Source organism: Pseudonaja textilis, chromosome 2 (genome assembly GCF_049901715.1).
Source record: "Pseudonaja textilis isolate UNSWEBS1 chromosome 2, rPseTex1.2, whole genome shotgun sequence".
Classification (NCBI taxonomy): domain Eukaryota; kingdom Metazoa; phylum Chordata; class Lepidosauria; order Squamata; family Elapidae; genus Pseudonaja; species Pseudonaja textilis.
In genome coordinates this window covers 3,906,227-3,922,389 of record NC_141991.1, presented here as the reverse complement: position 1 = coordinate 3,922,389, position 16,163 = coordinate 3,906,227, and the positions used below count along the sequence as shown (strand labels likewise).

General features: G+C 41.9%; 1 protein-coding gene, 1 long non-coding RNA gene and 1 pseudogene across 5 annotated transcripts in view; 1 reads left to right on the top strand and 2 right to left on the bottom strand.

The window, feature by feature from the left end:
* LOC113452267 (uncharacterized) overlaps nucleotides 1-3,913 on the bottom strand; it is a 47,457-nt pseudogene extending 43,544 nt beyond the window's left edge. Inside the window, exons 1-3 of the transcript XR_015742478.1 lie at nucleotides 2,983-3,913; nucleotides 2,617-2,731; nucleotides 2,454-2,521 (exon numbers count right to left, since the gene is read on the bottom strand). The product of XR_015742478.1 is annotated as an uncharacterized LOC113452267 (transcript). The remainder of the gene's footprint in view (nucleotides 1-2,453; nucleotides 2,522-2,616; nucleotides 2,732-2,982) is intronic.
* Nucleotides 1-16,163, top strand: part of LOC148126581 (uncharacterized) — an 83,381-nt gene that overhangs the window by 43,720 nt on the left and 23,498 nt on the right. The window lies entirely within an intron of this gene.
* On the bottom strand, nucleotides 4,860-15,980 carry LOC148126582 (uncharacterized). Of its 3 annotated transcripts, none has more exons than XM_087927849.1 (6): nucleotides 15,943-15,980; nucleotides 14,945-15,528; nucleotides 14,579-14,693; nucleotides 14,392-14,462; nucleotides 10,182-10,311; nucleotides 4,860-9,618 (listed from the first exon to the last, which is right to left on the bottom strand). In XM_087927849.1, exons 2-6 carry the CDS (start codon nucleotides 15,338-15,340, stop codon nucleotides 7,814-7,816), a joined length of 2,517 nt encoding a protein of 838 aa, XP_087783975.1. In that variant the 5' UTR covers nucleotides 15,341-15,528; nucleotides 15,943-15,980; the 3' UTR covers nucleotides 4,860-7,813. The 3 variants fall into 3 exon arrangements, with proteins under 3 accessions (XP_087783975.1, XP_087783974.1, XP_087783973.1); XM_087927848.1 differs by having other exon boundaries at nucleotides 15,847-15,965; XM_087927847.1 differs by lacking the exon at nucleotides 15,943-15,980 and having other exon boundaries at nucleotides 14,945-15,840.

The window sequence follows — 16,163 nt, the reverse complement described above, 5'->3', positions numbered from 1 at the left end:
TTTCTGAAATTCCATTAGGTTGTATGTTTGCATGCTTACAGTGGTGTGATATAGACCTGATGATTTCTATATTCATGAGTCGTAAGTTTTGAAAATATCTAGAAAACATCTTTTTCTTTACAATTATCCATCCATCCATCCATCCAAATATGATTCAAAGTCAGTTTTGAATCAAGGAATAATCAGGGGAAACATCCAAAGAGGAATTAGAAAACTTAAGATTTATTGGGGTGGCCTAATTTCAGCAGAGACCAGTGAGAAATGAAACAATTATGAAACAAGCTAGTTCTTCCCCTCTGTACTTTGGAGCAACTGCTCCGTGGTGTCTGTCTGTCTGGTGGAATCCCCACTCAGCCTGTTCCTTGATCTCAGAGATTTTGGAGCTAAATCCTTGCTTGAAGCTTCCTATTGGCTTGTAAACACTTTTCGTGCTGAGACTGAAAAGAATTGGAGGCTTCAAGAATGGTTATTTCGCTGCACCAAAGTCCCATAGGCTTGTAAGGACTTTACGGCCAGATCTGGTAAAGTTTTCTGTTTGCAGAGATCGGAGGCCTAAATTATTTTAGTGCAAGATCACACAAGAGCAGTGGTGCAAGATCTCAGGCTACTAATCTCACATGGTCTTACACTGAAGTACTTTAGGCCAGTGTTCTTTTAAGAATTGAGAGTCCGACTGCACAAAATCCAGGGGAAAAGTCTTTGAAAACGAAGAGGCTTTCCCTTTGTTTGAAAAGCATTTTGCCCAGGATCATTTTGCCATTCATAATTTTGGGACTGGGGCTTAAGTACTTTGGGGGAGGACCAGATCATAACTTGGAATGGCTACATAGAGAACTGTCATAACTCAGGGATTAGCTGTACCCTAGGATGCTCTGAGTCATACTGCATGTGGCCTTCATTCAATTAATTGGATTGGGAGAATGCTCTTCCATGGCCTGAGCATGAAAGTTCTGTTCTCACTTAATTTGGGGAGATTTCAAAGGACAAATGACAACACGCTCCTCCCATATGACCTCCAGAGCACACATAAAAGCAACCTCATTCTTTTCAGCTTCCACAGATAAGGTCAAATAGAAATGGAAAAATACAGATAAGAAATGGCACACAAAGCATCTAAGCAATGAGACATTGACTCTTTCCTTCCTTATAGGATGACAATGCTGGATTCTTTCCTTCTTCCTCCCAGGAGACGATATCTGGTTAGTGATTTTTTTAAATTAAAAACTGAAGGGGAAATCTGTCTTCTTGAACTCTGATTGGGGACTGGAAAACTCTTACCCAGAGAGACCACGTTCCTATGGTTTTGAAGCATGACTTCTGAATGCAGTGCTTTTTGGTCAGAATCCAGCTGAGACCATTCCTCCTCAGAGAAATATACAGCCACCTCCTCGAAGGACACAAGATTCTCCTGTGAGAAATGTAAAGTTCTACATTTAGGAAAGAAAAACCAAAGACACAGGCACAGAATAGGTGCTACCTGCCTCAACACTACTAAGTGCCACAGGGATCTTGTAATGTTATAGAGCTTCCTGCCTGAGCAGGGGGCTGGATTAGAAGACCTCCAAGTTCCCTATCAACTCTGATATTCTGTTCCATTGTTCCCAAATTCCCAAAGCAGAGATATGCACTAAGTTAAATGGCTATGTGTCACACAAGTCCTAATTTTAGATGAGAAAATGGGCAAATCTGAAAATTGCTTTCCCTGAAAAAATATTTGGGGAAGTTTTATCAAGTTCATTGATTCTGCAAAACCTTCAGTGCCTTTCAGTAAAATAAATCCCACTTCTGGATCAACTGATCTATCACTCTGTCTATCATCTCTTGATCTCGTAGTCTCAGCCAGTGGCTGAATGGAAGAAAACAAAGAAGAGAAAATTCCCTGGGAAAGTCATTTCTCAGGCTTTGCAAAGTGAGGATGTTTGATCTCCTAATCGAGGTGCAAATCAGAGGATTAGAAATTATTTGGTAGTCAAATAAGTATCTTTATTACATGCTTTATATGGCCACTCCATTTGGATTTTAATATGCTTTATTTTTTTAATATGATTTTTAAAACAAGAGGTTATCAATAAGGCTTTTTAAAAATGGTAATGTGCCAATGAGTATTTATTTATTTTTCATTAGCCTTGCACAATTCCAAGTCAAAGAATTACAAAAAGAATGGGTCTCTAGCAGTTCCTGACACTGTGATACATTTATTCCTAATTCCTGACTTTTTAAAAAATTGCTTCTTGTAAACTCAAAGTTGGAAGAATACCTAGCAGAACAAGACAACCAGAGGAAACCGTGCTGACTGACAGCAACTTGAACTTGCTATTCTGCTCTCCATGTCGTGGAAAAACACAAAAGAAATCCAGGCCACGAAAAGTGGGAAAATTGAAGGAGAGAGCACTGTACACCCATTTCACTTCCTGAAGGGAGAATACAAGTCTAATAACTTTTCCTTTTCTTACTTGTTTTGGAAGTTCAACCACTGCTTGAGCTCCATCGTAAAAACCAGAAAACTTCATTCTTTGTTTCTCTGTAAGAAATAATTTCAAAATGCATAATTAGCAAAATAGGAGAGAAGATACAGAGAAGGAAAGACAGATGGCTAATCGGAGGATCTTCAATTACCTCCTGAGGCGTTCTCACTTTGATCTTCCAAAGGAATCCTCTTGAAAAATAGCTCATGAGGGGGATTTGACAGATTCTTCTTTTCCTCAGGATCTCTGATGTCCACAGTGCAGCACTTCAAATAGGAGGAAACAAAAAAGAAGAATTAATGTACATTCACACGACATAAAATGGATTCTTATATTTGGAACACAACCTCAAAGCCCCCAATATCCATCAGCGTAGTTGAGTGAGAAAACAATGGAACAATGTCCTACAAGAATTCGTGGGGTATTGCCACACAATATGAATGTCAGAGAAATTTGGGAAGTAGGGGCGAAGTATTCAAACAAATTATTCCCTTTTGGCCCCCTTAAAGCCTCTCACCTGCAACTGGACATGCTCCTTCTGCTTCTCCGCCTGGCTCAGAAGGAAGCCTTCCGCCAAGGCCACTGCCTGGGAGCTTGTCACTGCTCCACACTCCCGCACCCAGCTTTCCATCTCTGGGGGCAGAAGGAACAGGAGCTGCTCCAGAACAACCAGGTCCACCATCTGTGCCTTTGTATATCTTTCCGGCTTCAACCATTGATGGCAAAGGTGATGTAGTCGGCTGCAAAGTCCTCGGGGACCCTCAGCCTCCCAGTATTGGATGAAATTCCAAGACTGAACTTCTGAAGGGAGGATGGTTTCCTCCTCCAGGATCTCCTCCCTAGGTCTTGTCCAGATTTCCCCACCCTTCCCAGGCTGAACAGCTGAAGGGCCTTTCCTAGTTTCCTCCTTTACAAACTGTTGTGTCTCCATCCTTTCTCTTTCCAGCAGAGCAGCTCCAAATGGGTCCAAGCACTCTTGTGGACCTCCAGATGCCTTTTCCTTCACAGGACCATTTCTGGGGTCGCAGGACAGATCCCTGCAAGTTATTCTGTCCTTTTTGTTTCCCAAGAGAAAATTTTGGCTTGCAAAGATTTCAAATGGCTTCGAGTTGTTGTACCTGAGATGTAAATAAAAACCAACGGCAAAAATCAGAAAGTGGAATTCAGCCACTGAGCAACCTTCACCCAACCTGCCCGGAGCCCCAAACGGCTCATCCCAACGCAGTGTCCAGGTCCACTCCGAGCAGGGCCGGGACGGAGGCAGCTGGAGAGGACGGCCCACTTCTCTCCCCCTCCGGAGACAGGATCAGGCCCTCGGGGAGCCGGGTGAGAATCCTCCCTCTCCTCGCCCGGCTTCTCTCCTCTCCTGCTGGGCCTCCGCAAGGCCGATCCTCCCTTCTTCCCCCACCCTGGCGTTTCCCGGATCCTCGCCGTCTTCCTGGCATCCCCGCTTATTCCGCTTCCCCCTGCATGGGGCGTACGGCTGGGAAGCATGGGACCCGAGAAGACCCACCCCTTTACCTGGAGCATGTGTGGATCTCTCACCGCGAGACTCTCCCGCAGCCTCTCCGCCTCCTGAAGAGCCTCAGGGGTTGAGGAGAGTGAGTGCGGCGTCCTAGAACAGCAAGCATATGCACCAAGACAGATTCCTTGCGTGTGTAACCACACTCGGCCAATGAATTCATTTATTCATAAAAAAAAAGCGTTTGTGATGTCATTCCCTTCGCACCCTCCTCTAGAAGGCAGCCGTTGACGTTCGCCCTCCAGCGGGCCAATGGGGAAGCGCCTGGAGTTTCCTTCTCCTGGCAGAGCGCGTCCCCTGCTGGATTTGGCGGGAAAGAGGAGCGCGAAGGAGGGGGAGGGAGAGGGCAGGGATGATGGGCTTGGGAGTAGGAGAAAAGGCCTTTCTCAATGGCTCCAGCTCTACACGGCGACCCTGAATAAAAAGAAAACCAGTTCCAAAATGGAGGAAAAGCTGAAACCTCTGAATATTCCAGAAATTTTACCTCATAATGAGGCTCTTTATTTGAGAATCAAAGATTGGAAAATGGCGTTTCAGCTCTGACTGGAGAAAAGGTGGAATTACAAAATGAAGAAAAGAAGGTCGTGAAAAAGGAGTATAAATTCTAAACTATGATGAGGAAAAACCATTTTTGCAGAGGTTGAGTAGGAAATTCATCTCAACAAATGTGACTGGGAAGCTTAAGGCCTTTGGAGAATTTAAGGCAGGGCTATATCATTAGACCATAAATGCAAAGAAAATGAAAATATTCAACCACATTTGGAGTCTACAATGACACAAAGCGGTTAGCTACAGTGAGCAAAACAAAGAATTTAAAACGATGGAAAAAGTGGCTAAAAATCCATGTAAAAAGAGTGGAGGTAACCTTTGACTTTTCTTTAAGTATTTATTTCTATTTTTCTCCAGTTTGACACAAAAAGTTTAATAATACATATTTGAAAAACAGGAACTGAAATATGTCTCCCCTCCAAGGCCATCCAAACACTTTAGTCTGTTAGTAATTTTTAATGCAAGGAAGAAAATTGTATGCATATTTAGCAAGTAATACCACCACTAAGTAATTTTAAGTTACCCTTATAAGTGAATCTAAGTGTTTCTTAGATTCTGGCACGCCATAAGGACAACAATGCGGCCCTAATGCTTAAAAAATATCTTTCGCTCATGTGTTTGTTTCAGCTTCTGTTCATTCTGGCCCCTTGTTTGAAAGACAAATTGTTCACCCTGAAACTTTTTGCACATACTCTGACTTGTCACTATAACGCTGTTCTCCTTATGTTTTGTTTCTCAGTTATAACTTGCATTACATAATGTGAAGCAGGGTGAAAAGGCAGATTTCGACAATAGTAAGCAAAGTAAGGAAAGCTGAAACAATAGTAAGGGATTCAAAACTAATGCATTTCTGCCTGCAACTCCGCTCTAGTGGATATACTCATTAGAGGAAGTTTCTTGAAATGATTAGGGAATCTCCACCACTTAAATATTGGCAGCCACACATCACTTTCAGGCCAAATGATAACCTTAATCTCCATTGATGCTCATGTTTCCTTTAAAACCTCATACTTAGTCCAGTGTTTTCTTAAAAATGTCCAGCGATAAAGCACCCAGAATATCTGAAGGCAAGCTGTTCCACTGGGTTAATTGTCCTCATTTTAAGGAAACCCGGGATTACACTACTTTCAAAAAAGATGTTTTGTTTGTATTTTTTTTGTGAAAACTCAAATAAAATTTACAAAAAAAAAAAGACAGGGTTGAATCCAACAAAATGTGGAGAAAAGCAATGTTTTACACCTGGGTGATAAAAACATATTACATGAAAACTGGCTCAAAAACAGTAACTGAAACGGTCCTTGGAGTCCGAATGGGTGATCACTTAAACATAAACAGAGGCATAGAATCAAAATCACATATTGCATCCAGTTTGTGTCATTACATTACAAAAAAGATGAGACTTTGGAAAAAGTGCAAAGAAGTGTAGCTAAGTGGATTAAAAACCTGAAAATTAAAAGAATGATTGCAGGATTTGAGTTTGGCTAGTCTAGAGAAAAGGATAGCAATATTCCAGTATTTGAGAGGCTGCCACAAAGAGGACGGGGTCAATTTTTGTTCCAAAGCCCCAGTGGGCAAGATAAGAAACAATGGATGGAAACTAATCAAGGACAGAAGCAACCTGGAATTACATTTCTTCATATAGACACAAATTCAATTTCATGCTCATTTTTACGTTCTATTCCATATCTTATTACTGTTTTACATTTTCTACATAGCTTCTCCCCTCTTTTAATTTTCTCAATTTTATTTTATCATCTCAATTCAAATCATTATATTTATATTTTTTGTCTGTCCTGTTTCAATTATCTATTATCTTTTCTCATTAAACAAAGTTTCTCCTGTAGTTGCTGACTGGAGTATGACACCTCTATATCTTTTAAGTTTATCCATTTCACTCTTATTTAGGCTTCAATATATATCTTAAAGTTATAAGATTCAATATAATACATAGCTTCCATTCAGATTCTGCTTGGTACATTCTTAAAATACACACTATATTCTTAAAAAAAGAAAAAAATATAAATATATGTAATTAAAACAACACATTCCATTCCAATTCAATTCTATCATTAATGTTAATATACATTAAAATCTTAACTTCTTTAACATTACTTTTCAATTAAATATCATACTTCTGTGGGAACAGTTATAAGCTTTCCATAATTAATTCCCCCCCTCTTCACTTATATTTTATAAAACATTAACTAATTAAAATGTTCCTGTCCCTTCCTAATTCAATTTTCTCATTTATTTCACTTATTTTATTAACAAACATTTCACTAAATTACACTATTTTATCCCTCATTTTAATCATACATTGTTTCCAATTTTCTAAAGTTATTTCTATTACTAATATAACAATACAATCTTATGTACCTTTACAGAATCCCTTTTTCAGTTAAATTTTCACCCATTATCTCTAAATAGGCCGTTTCTCTATATCTTGTTTCGGTCCTTTATAACTTCTTTTCCTTTTCTTCTTCCCTCTCCCCTTTTTACCTCCTTGTCTCTCTACCTCTATTTCTCTCTTCTGTATTCCCCTATTCCGCAACAGGCTTTCCAGTATTATACTTATTTTTTGAATTATTTTTCTTTTCTTTGTTTGTTTTTTTAAGTCTTAAATTCTCCATTCTCTTTCCCCACTTTCCTTTTTCTTCCCCACATAGAATTACTTGTTCATTAAAGATGGCTTCTTCTTTGTCCCAGTCTTCTTGTTTTGCAGACGTTTCTTGTTGTTTCTCATAGTTCCAAATCTCCATTTCTAAGAATTGAAAAATGAAGCCAAAAGAACCCCTCCCTTCTTGTGCATCTTCTTTGTACTTTTTAAGTTCTATTTTCAATTCATCCAGAAGTAGTGCCATTGTATACATTTTTAAACAACCACCCCATTAATTTTAGTCATTCAAATGCAATAACCAAGAATCCAAAGATCACCAAGTAATCCAAATACATGCAAGCTGTTTCTTTTCTGCTCTTTTTTTTTTCCACTTTCTCTTCCTGGGGTTCTACTGTTTAGTTACAAAGTTTCAGTTAAAATGTATCTTTTAGAAGTCTTGTTGAAGTTTTACTATTGATTCCTTTTAATTCCAGGCAGTCTCTTCCCTCTTTCCAGATCCTGCCCTTTTATTCTTTTTCTCTCCTTTCCTGCTTATGAAATTTTTAGTGAACCTTGTCTCATTTGGATCAGAAAGGCACAATATGCATACACATATAATTCTATAGACATGTTGGGCAGGGGTTAGAATGCAGTACTACAGGCTAATTGATTCTGAGAGGCTCATGGCTGATTCAGACTTTCATCCTTCTGTGGTTGGTAAAATGAGGACCCAGATTGCTGGGGACCATATGCTGACTTTGTAAACTGCTCAGAGAGTGCTGTAAAGCAGTTTGGACTAGTATATAAGTTTAAGTTATATAAGGCATTGCTATTGCTATATAGTTTCTCCCGAGTGTGGATCCTTTTATGAAAAGTAAGACTACGATTCCAAGCGAAGCTCTTTCCACATTCCATGCATTTATATGGCTTCTCTCCTGTGTGGATTTTCTTATGGGAAGTAAGATCATAGCTCCGAGCAAACATCTTTCCGCACTCCATGCATTTATGTGGTTTCTCTTCTGTGTGGAGCTTTTTGTGGATAGTAAGAACACTCCTATGAGTAAATGCCTTTCCACACTGCATGCATTTATATGGCTTCTCCCCTGTGTGGATCATCTTATGGGAAATAAGATGACCTCTTTGAGCAAAGGTCTTTCTACACTCGATGCATTTAAATGGCTTTTCCCCTGTATGGATCATTTTGTGGTTTCTGAGTCCGCTGCTCTGAGCAAAGGTCTTTCCACACTCCATGCATGTATATGGTTTCTCTCCTGTATGGATCTTTTTGTGAATACTAAGTGTACTGCTGTGAGTAAAGCTTTTCCCACACTCCATGCATTTATATGGCTTTTCTCCTGTGTGGATCTTTTTGTGCGTAGTAAGTGTACTGCTCAGAGCAAAGGTCTTTCCACACTCCATACATTTATATGGTTTTTCTCCTGTGTGGAGCTTTTTGTGGATAGTAAATCCATTGCTATGAGTAAAGGTTTTCCCACACACCATGCATTTATATGGTTTCTCTCCTGTGTGGATCATCTTATGGGAAATAAGATTACGCTGTTGAACAAAGGTCTTTCCACACTCCGTACATTTATATGGCTTCTCCCTTGTGTGGATCATTTTGTGGTTTCTGAGTCCAGTGCTCTGAGCAAAGGTCTTTCCACACTCCATGCATTTATACAGCTTCTCTCCTCTGTGTATCATCTTGTGGGAAATAAGATTACCTTTTTGAGCAAATGTCTTTCCACACTCAATGCATTTAAATGGTTTTTCCCCTGTGTGGACCATTTTGTGGTTTTTGAGTCCAGTGCTCTGAGCAAAGGTCTTTCCACACTCAGTGCATTTAAATGGTTTTTCTCCTGTGTGGATCATTTTGTGGTTTCTGAGTCCACTGCTATGAGCAAAGGTCTTTCCACATTCCATGCATTTATATGGTTTCTCTCCTGAGTGGATCCTTTTATGGGAAATAAGGTTACTACAACTTCTGAACCTGTTACCACACTCTCTGCATGTATATAGCTTCTCCCCAGTCTGAATCTTTTCATGGGAACTAAGTTGCCTGCTTGTTCTAAAACATGTTCCACTTTCCAAACATTTATAAGGCTTCTCTTCTGTGTCAATCACTTTTTGAGATGTAAGGAAGTTATTTCCTAGAGAAAGAATGAACGTCCCATTATAATTTTGTCTGCTGTGTCTTATAGCATCTTCTCCTTTCTTTTGGGTTAAATAGTCTTCACTTACATGTAATTTATCATTGATTAGCTCCACACTTTTCCCAATATATTTTTTCCTTATATTTTCTTGTTGGGCAAGAAAGTCTTGCATCAGAGCATCAGTGGAAGATGAGCTTTCCTGAATCCAAATATTTGACTGGTTTCTCTCATGGCTTTCTAATTCCATTCGAATTCCACATTTCTGCATTTTATATTTCGCATTGATCACTTGGAATGGTTCACAGGAATCTTGATTCCCCTGTCCATTATAACCTTCAAAGCAAAAGAGAAATGAAAAGATCAAACTGTAGAAAAGTGAATTTCCTTCTGAATTAGGTTGCATGCTTGCATGCTTATGTGGTGTGATATAGACATGATTTTTAAATCCATGAGTCATGAAAGCTTTGAAAATATCTAGAAAACATCTCTTTCTTTTCAATTATTTCTATATATGCAAATCTCACTCAAAGTCAGTTTTGAGTTAAGGAATAATCAGCGCTACAAGACCAACACAACATATGTCACACAGATCACATATGAGACAACATTTCTTGATGCTTCTGGGGGCACAGGGAAAACATTTTTAACTGATTTAATTGTCACCAAAATCAGGGCTCAGAGAGAAGTTGCTCTTGCCATCACGTCTTCAGGAAGCAAGACGTTAATGAAATGAGGGAGGAGATGTTAATGGAAGGAAGGAGACATTAATGGAAGCAAGACAGCCCATTCCGCAGTTACATTACAGCAACGCCAGGTTGCATATTGCTAGTTTTTTTTAATAAAAACACTAATTATAATCTATTTTCTTGAACTCTGATTGGGACTGGAAAACTCACCCAGGGAGATCACAGTCCTATGATTTTCAAGCATGACTTCCAAATGTAGCGCTTTTTGGTCAGAATCCAGCTGAGACCATTCCTCCTCAGAGAAATACACAGCCACCTCCTCAAAGGACACAAGACTCTCCTGAACACGGAAAAAAGAACAGAACAGGAAGATTCGCAAGATCTGTTCATCTTCATCAATGATTTAGATGAGGAGTAAAAGGGGAACTCATCACATTTGCAGGCAAGACCAAATTGACAGGAATAACATCACTCCAGAAGATAAGCTCAAGATATGCACAGACATAGAATAGGTGATACCTGGCTTAACAGTAGAAAGTGCAACAGTGATCTTGGCGTCCTAGTGGACAAAACATGAGGCAAAAGTGTGCTCAAAACAACTCCAAAAAAACCCAACCAGCGCAATCATAGGCTGCATTAAGAGGGGGATAGAATCAAGATCAGATGATGTGTTAGTGCCACTTTATAATGCCTTGGTAAGACCACACCTGGAATATTGCATCCAGTTTTGGTTGCCAGATTTAAAAAAGATTTTAAGGGTCTAGAAAAAGTGCAGAGAAGAGGAACAAAAATTATGAGCAGATTGGAGGCTGAAACATATAAAGAACAGTTGCTGGAATTGGGTATGTCTTGTTTGGTTGTCGGCAACCTGCGGCTCAAGAGCTGCATACAGCTCTTTGGGCTCTCTGCTGCGGCTCCCTGTCCCATCACCGGCTGGCTCCATTCCTTCACCCTCCGCTCCCTTGCCTGACTTGAGAATGTAAGGGCAATAACAGAGGATGGAGAAGTGGCCTGGGCTGATTTTCCGGCCCTTGTTGGTGCGGGTGGGCGTGCCTCAGTCGCTTGGGGAGAAGCTCTCTGCCTGAGACACTGGCCCGACCTGACCGCAACTGATGCCAGCCTTGCTAATACAAGGGCTGGCATGGTGGGAATGTGATCCAGGAGGATGGGACATTGGAAAGGGGGACAGGCCCGCAGTGCCCAGCCATGGCTTTAAGAAGCTCAGGGCAGCAGGAAAAGGGGTTTGGCCCTGCAAACTTCGCACAGCCTTGGGGTAAGGCTTGGAGAAAGCTGGAGCTTGGAGAAAGCTGGAGTGCCCTTGCCAAAGACACTCACACCTTAGCCGGTTCCTCCCTCTCTCTATGTCTCTGTCTGTATGTGTATATCTCTCTTGCACTCTCTCTCTCTCTTTGTGTCTCTTCTCTCTCTCTCTCTTGGAAAGCTGTGGCTGGGCCAAGCCAGCAAGCTCTCCTTGGGGCTCTTCAGCATTCCTTTTATTTCTTCTTTTTGGAAATCTTGGCTGGCTGAGGAACAAGTGCCAGCCACGGCAGATGCTTCAATTGGACGACCCTCCTTTTCCTCCTCAACTTCCTTCTCTCATGACCCCCTGGCTGGCTGTGGAGGGACAGGGAGGGGGTGCATGCACAGGAAGACCCTCCTTAAGTGAGCGGCTGCCCGCCCTGTGTGCACCATTGCTGCACTTTGGCTGAGTCTGGCTGCTCACTTGAGCAAGGTCTCCCCGCACATGTGCACCATCCCGACCCCCACCACAGCCAGCCAGGGGGTCGCGAGACAAGGTGGTGGTGGAGGAGGATCGTCTAAAGGAAAACCTCTGCCGCAGCTGGCGCTCGTTCCTTAGCCAGCCTGGATTTCCTAAAAGGAATAGCAAAGAGCCCCAAGGAGAGCTTGCTGGCTTGGCCCAGCCACAACTTTCAGATAAAGAGAGGCAGGCAGATAAAAAGAGAGAGACATAGAGAGAGAGAGAGACATAGAAACACACATACACAGCGGGGAGATGGGGAGAAAAGAGAGATAGACACACAAAGATACAGAGAGAGAGGGAGAGAGAGGAAGCTAGGGAGATGGGGGACAGAGGCATACAGATACAGAGAGATGGGAGAGAGAGGAGAGAAATACAAAGAGAGAAGGAGAGACAGGGGGAAAGAGATACACATACAAAGGAGGAGAGATACAGAGTGGGAGAGATAGGGGAAGATAGAGGGAAAGAGAGAAGGGAAGAGAGGGGGAAGAGGGGAGAGAGATACAGAGAAGTGGGTGAGAGGGTGGGAGGTAGAGAGGCAGTGGGAAGAGAGACAGAAGAGTTTTGTGGCTGGGTAGGTGTGGCTGACTGGGTAGGAATGAGTGACATCGACTGGGCTACACCTACCCAGGTTTTGTGGCTCTCAGTGTTGTTGTTTTTTGCTGTGGAAAATGGGTCCAAATGGCTCTTTGGGGGTTTAAGGTTGCAGGGCCCTGATCTAGTTTAATGAAAAGAAGAACTAGGGGGTGACATGATAGCAGTGTACCAAGAAGCAATGGATGGAAAATATTCAAGGAGAGAATCAATGTACAACTAAAGAGAAATTAGACAGTAAGAACAATTAATCTGTAGAATAACTTGCCTCCAGAAATTGTGGGTACTGTTAGGAATGTAAGTCACTTAACAGCTTTTTGGGTTGAAAATATATAAACCAGGATAAACATTTTAATACTGTATCTTTAAGAGAATCCTAAAAGTGTAATTGGATGTGGTTTCTCAAACAGCCATAAGATGGAGCCAGAAACCTGGGTTGTTTAGTCTTAGTCTCAGAAGTCTCAGTGAGTCTTTGTTTTTCCTTCTGTTGGAGAATATTGCCGTTCTTCCTAATTGACTGATATTCCTGGATTTGATGTAAGTCTGATACTGAACTGTTTTTGACACTGGACTTTGTTATTGGATTATCCCTGGACTGAAAACTGACTGATTTAACCTGTGAATTACTTTGGACTGTTTTTAAACTTTGCTTAAACCTTTATTGAAAGTAAAAAACCTACATTTACTGTACAGTGTATCTGTGTGCTGTGTGTGTATTATTCAAACGCTACTCTCAGTACGTCTCCCTGTATGCGCTCATTCTCCTAACAGGGAATTACCTCAACAGGTATTCCAACACTGGAGGTGTTTGAGAGGAAATTGGACAGCCGTTCAGCTGAAATGTTATAGGGCTTCCTGCCTGAGCAGGGTGTTGGACTAGAAGACCTCCAAGATCCCTACCAACTGTGTTATTCTGTTCCGTTGTTCTCAAATTCCCAAAGCAGAGATATGCACTGTGTTAAATAGCAGTGTGTTGCATGTCCTAATTTTAGGTGAGAAAATGGGCAAATATGAAAGTTACTTTCACTTAAGAAATATTTGGGGAAGTTTTATCAAGTTGATTGATTCTGCAAAAGCTTTAGTACCTTTCAGTAAAGTAATCCAACTTCTAGATCAACTTATCTATCACTCTGTCTATCATTCATTGATCTAGTAGTCTGAGCCATTGGCTGAATGGAAGAAAACAAAGAAGAAAAAATTCCCTGGGAAAGTCATTTCTCAGCCTTTCCAAAGTAGGAATAGTTGATCTCCTAACTGAGGTACAAATCAGAGGATTGGAAATTATTTTGTAGCCTAAAGTATCTTGATTACATGCTCAACATGGCCACTCCCTTTGGATTTGAATCGTCTGCTTTATTTTTTAATATTTTATTTTTGAACTAGAGGTTATAAATAAGGCTTTTTAAAAATGGTAATGTGGCAATGTGAATATTCATTTATTTTTCATTAGCCTTGCATAATTCCAAGTCAAAGAATTATAAAAAGAATGTGTCTCTAGCAGTTTCTTCCACTTTCTTCTTCTATGGCTTCTGACAAGGAAAGTCATTGGGGGAAGCTGGATTTTCTTAACAACTACACGATTCACTTAAAAACTGCAGTGATTTTCTTAACAGCAGTGGCAAAAAAGGTCACAAAGTCGGTTGCGATTCACTTAACAACCACCATGCTTAGCAAGGGCCCCAGTTATGGTCAGAAAACAAGAACTACCTGTAGGGCTGCTTCAGTTAAGGAGTTAGATACGGGGTTACATGTCTATATCCTCACTCTGATAACTAACTGCAAATCCTAAATGACTGCATCTTAAAAGTCTCTCTAGTGGTCATGCCCGGAAGCCCAGAAATGTTGGACTAAAATATGGAGTTGGCTACAAGAGAGGACTTTTTAAAAATTGCTTCTTGTAAACTCAAAGTTGGAGGAGTACCTAGCAGATAACCAGAGGAAGCCATGCTGTCTGACAGCAACTTGAACCTGCTATTCTGCTGTCCATATTGTGGAAGAACACAAAAATAACACCCACTTCACTTCATTAAGGGAGAATACCAATTTAATAACTTTTCCCTTTCTTACTTGATTTGGAGGTTCTTCAACCGCTGTTTGATCTCCATCATAAAAACCAGAAAACTCCATTCTTTGTTTCCCTGTAAGGAATAAATAATTTCAAAATGTGTAATTATTAAAATAGGAGGAGGAATTCTATAGAAGAGAAGGGATAGTGAAGGTAAGACAGATAGGTAATTGGAGGATCTTTGATTACCTCCCGAGGTGTCCCAACTTGGATCTTCCCAAGGGATCCTCCTGAAAAATAGCTCCTGAGGGGGATTTGATGGATTCTTTTTTCCCTTAGGATCTCTGATCTCCACAGTGAAGCACTTCAAACAGGAGGAAGGAAAAAAGCATAATTAATATACATGACATAAAGTGGATTCTTATATTCGGAACACAACCTCAAAGCCCCCAATATCCATCAGTGAGGTTAAGTGAGAAAACAATGGAACAACATCCTACAAGAATTGGTGAGAGATTGCCCCATATTATGAATGTCAGAGAAGTTTGGCGGAAGGAGGGGTGAAGTATTCAAAAATATTCTCAATTCCCTTCTAAGCTCCCTAAAGCATCTCACCTGCAACTTGACCTGCTCCTCTGCCTGGCTCAGGAGGAAGCCTTCTGCCAGGGCCACCGCCTGAGAGCTGGTCTCTACTCCGCACTCCCTCACCCAGCTCTCCATCTCTGGGGGCAGAAGGAACAGGAGCCGCTCCAGAACCACCAGGTCCAGCATCTGGGCTTTGGTGTGCTTTTCTGGTCTCAGCCATCGCCTACAAAAGTAATGGAGTCGGCTGCAAAGTCCTCGGGGACCCTCAGCCTCCTGGTATTGGATGAAGTTCCAGGGCTGAACCTCTCTAGGGAGGATGGTTTCTTCCTCAAGGCTCTCCTGATCAGGTCTTGTACAGAACTTCCCAGGTTGAACAGCGGAAGGGCCTGTTCCGCTTCCCTCCTTTGCAAAAGGTTGTGTCTCCATTCTTCCTGTTATGCAGAGCAACTCCAAATGGGTCCAAGGACTCTTGTGGATCTCCAGATGCCTTTTCCTTCACAGGACCATTTCTGGGACTGCACAACGGATCCTTGCAAGTTATTCTGATCTTTTCCCCACCCCCAAAGAGAAAATTTTGGCTTGCAAAGATTTCAAATGGCTTTGAGTTTCTGTACCTGGGATGGAAAGAAAAAAAAAATAGAAATTAGAATTAGAAAGTGGAATTCAGCCACTGAGCAACCTTCACCCAACCTGCCCAGAGCCCCAAGCAGCTCATCCCAGTGCAGGGCCCAGGTCTCCCCGAGCAGGGCCGGGAAGGAGGCAGCTGGAGAGGCCGGCCCACTTCTCTCCCCCTCCGGAGACAGGATCGGGCCCTCGAGGAGCCCAGTGCAAATCCTGCCTCCTGGCTTCTCTCCTGTTAGGCCTCCACAAGGCCTCCCCTCCCCCCACTCGGGCTCTTCCCCAGACAAGAGGCGGGAGGGGAGCCCTGCCACCTTCCTGACATCCCCGCTTCTTCCGCCTCCTGCTGCAGGGAGGACGGCTTTGGAGCATGAAAACTGATATGATTGCCCCCCCCCCTCACCCCTCACCCGGCGTATGCCTGGATCTTTCCTCTCCGGACTCTCCCAAAGCCTCTGTTAAGGAGAGCAAGTAGGGTATCCTAGAGCGGCAAGCATTTGTGAGCTCACTCACTTCAGAGCCTCCTCAGAGAAGGGAGCTGTGCGTGAGGGAAAAACTTTGGATATAGAATAGGCTTGGATAAATGGCAGATACTATCATCTAGAAACTATAAATTAACTATGTCAACAGC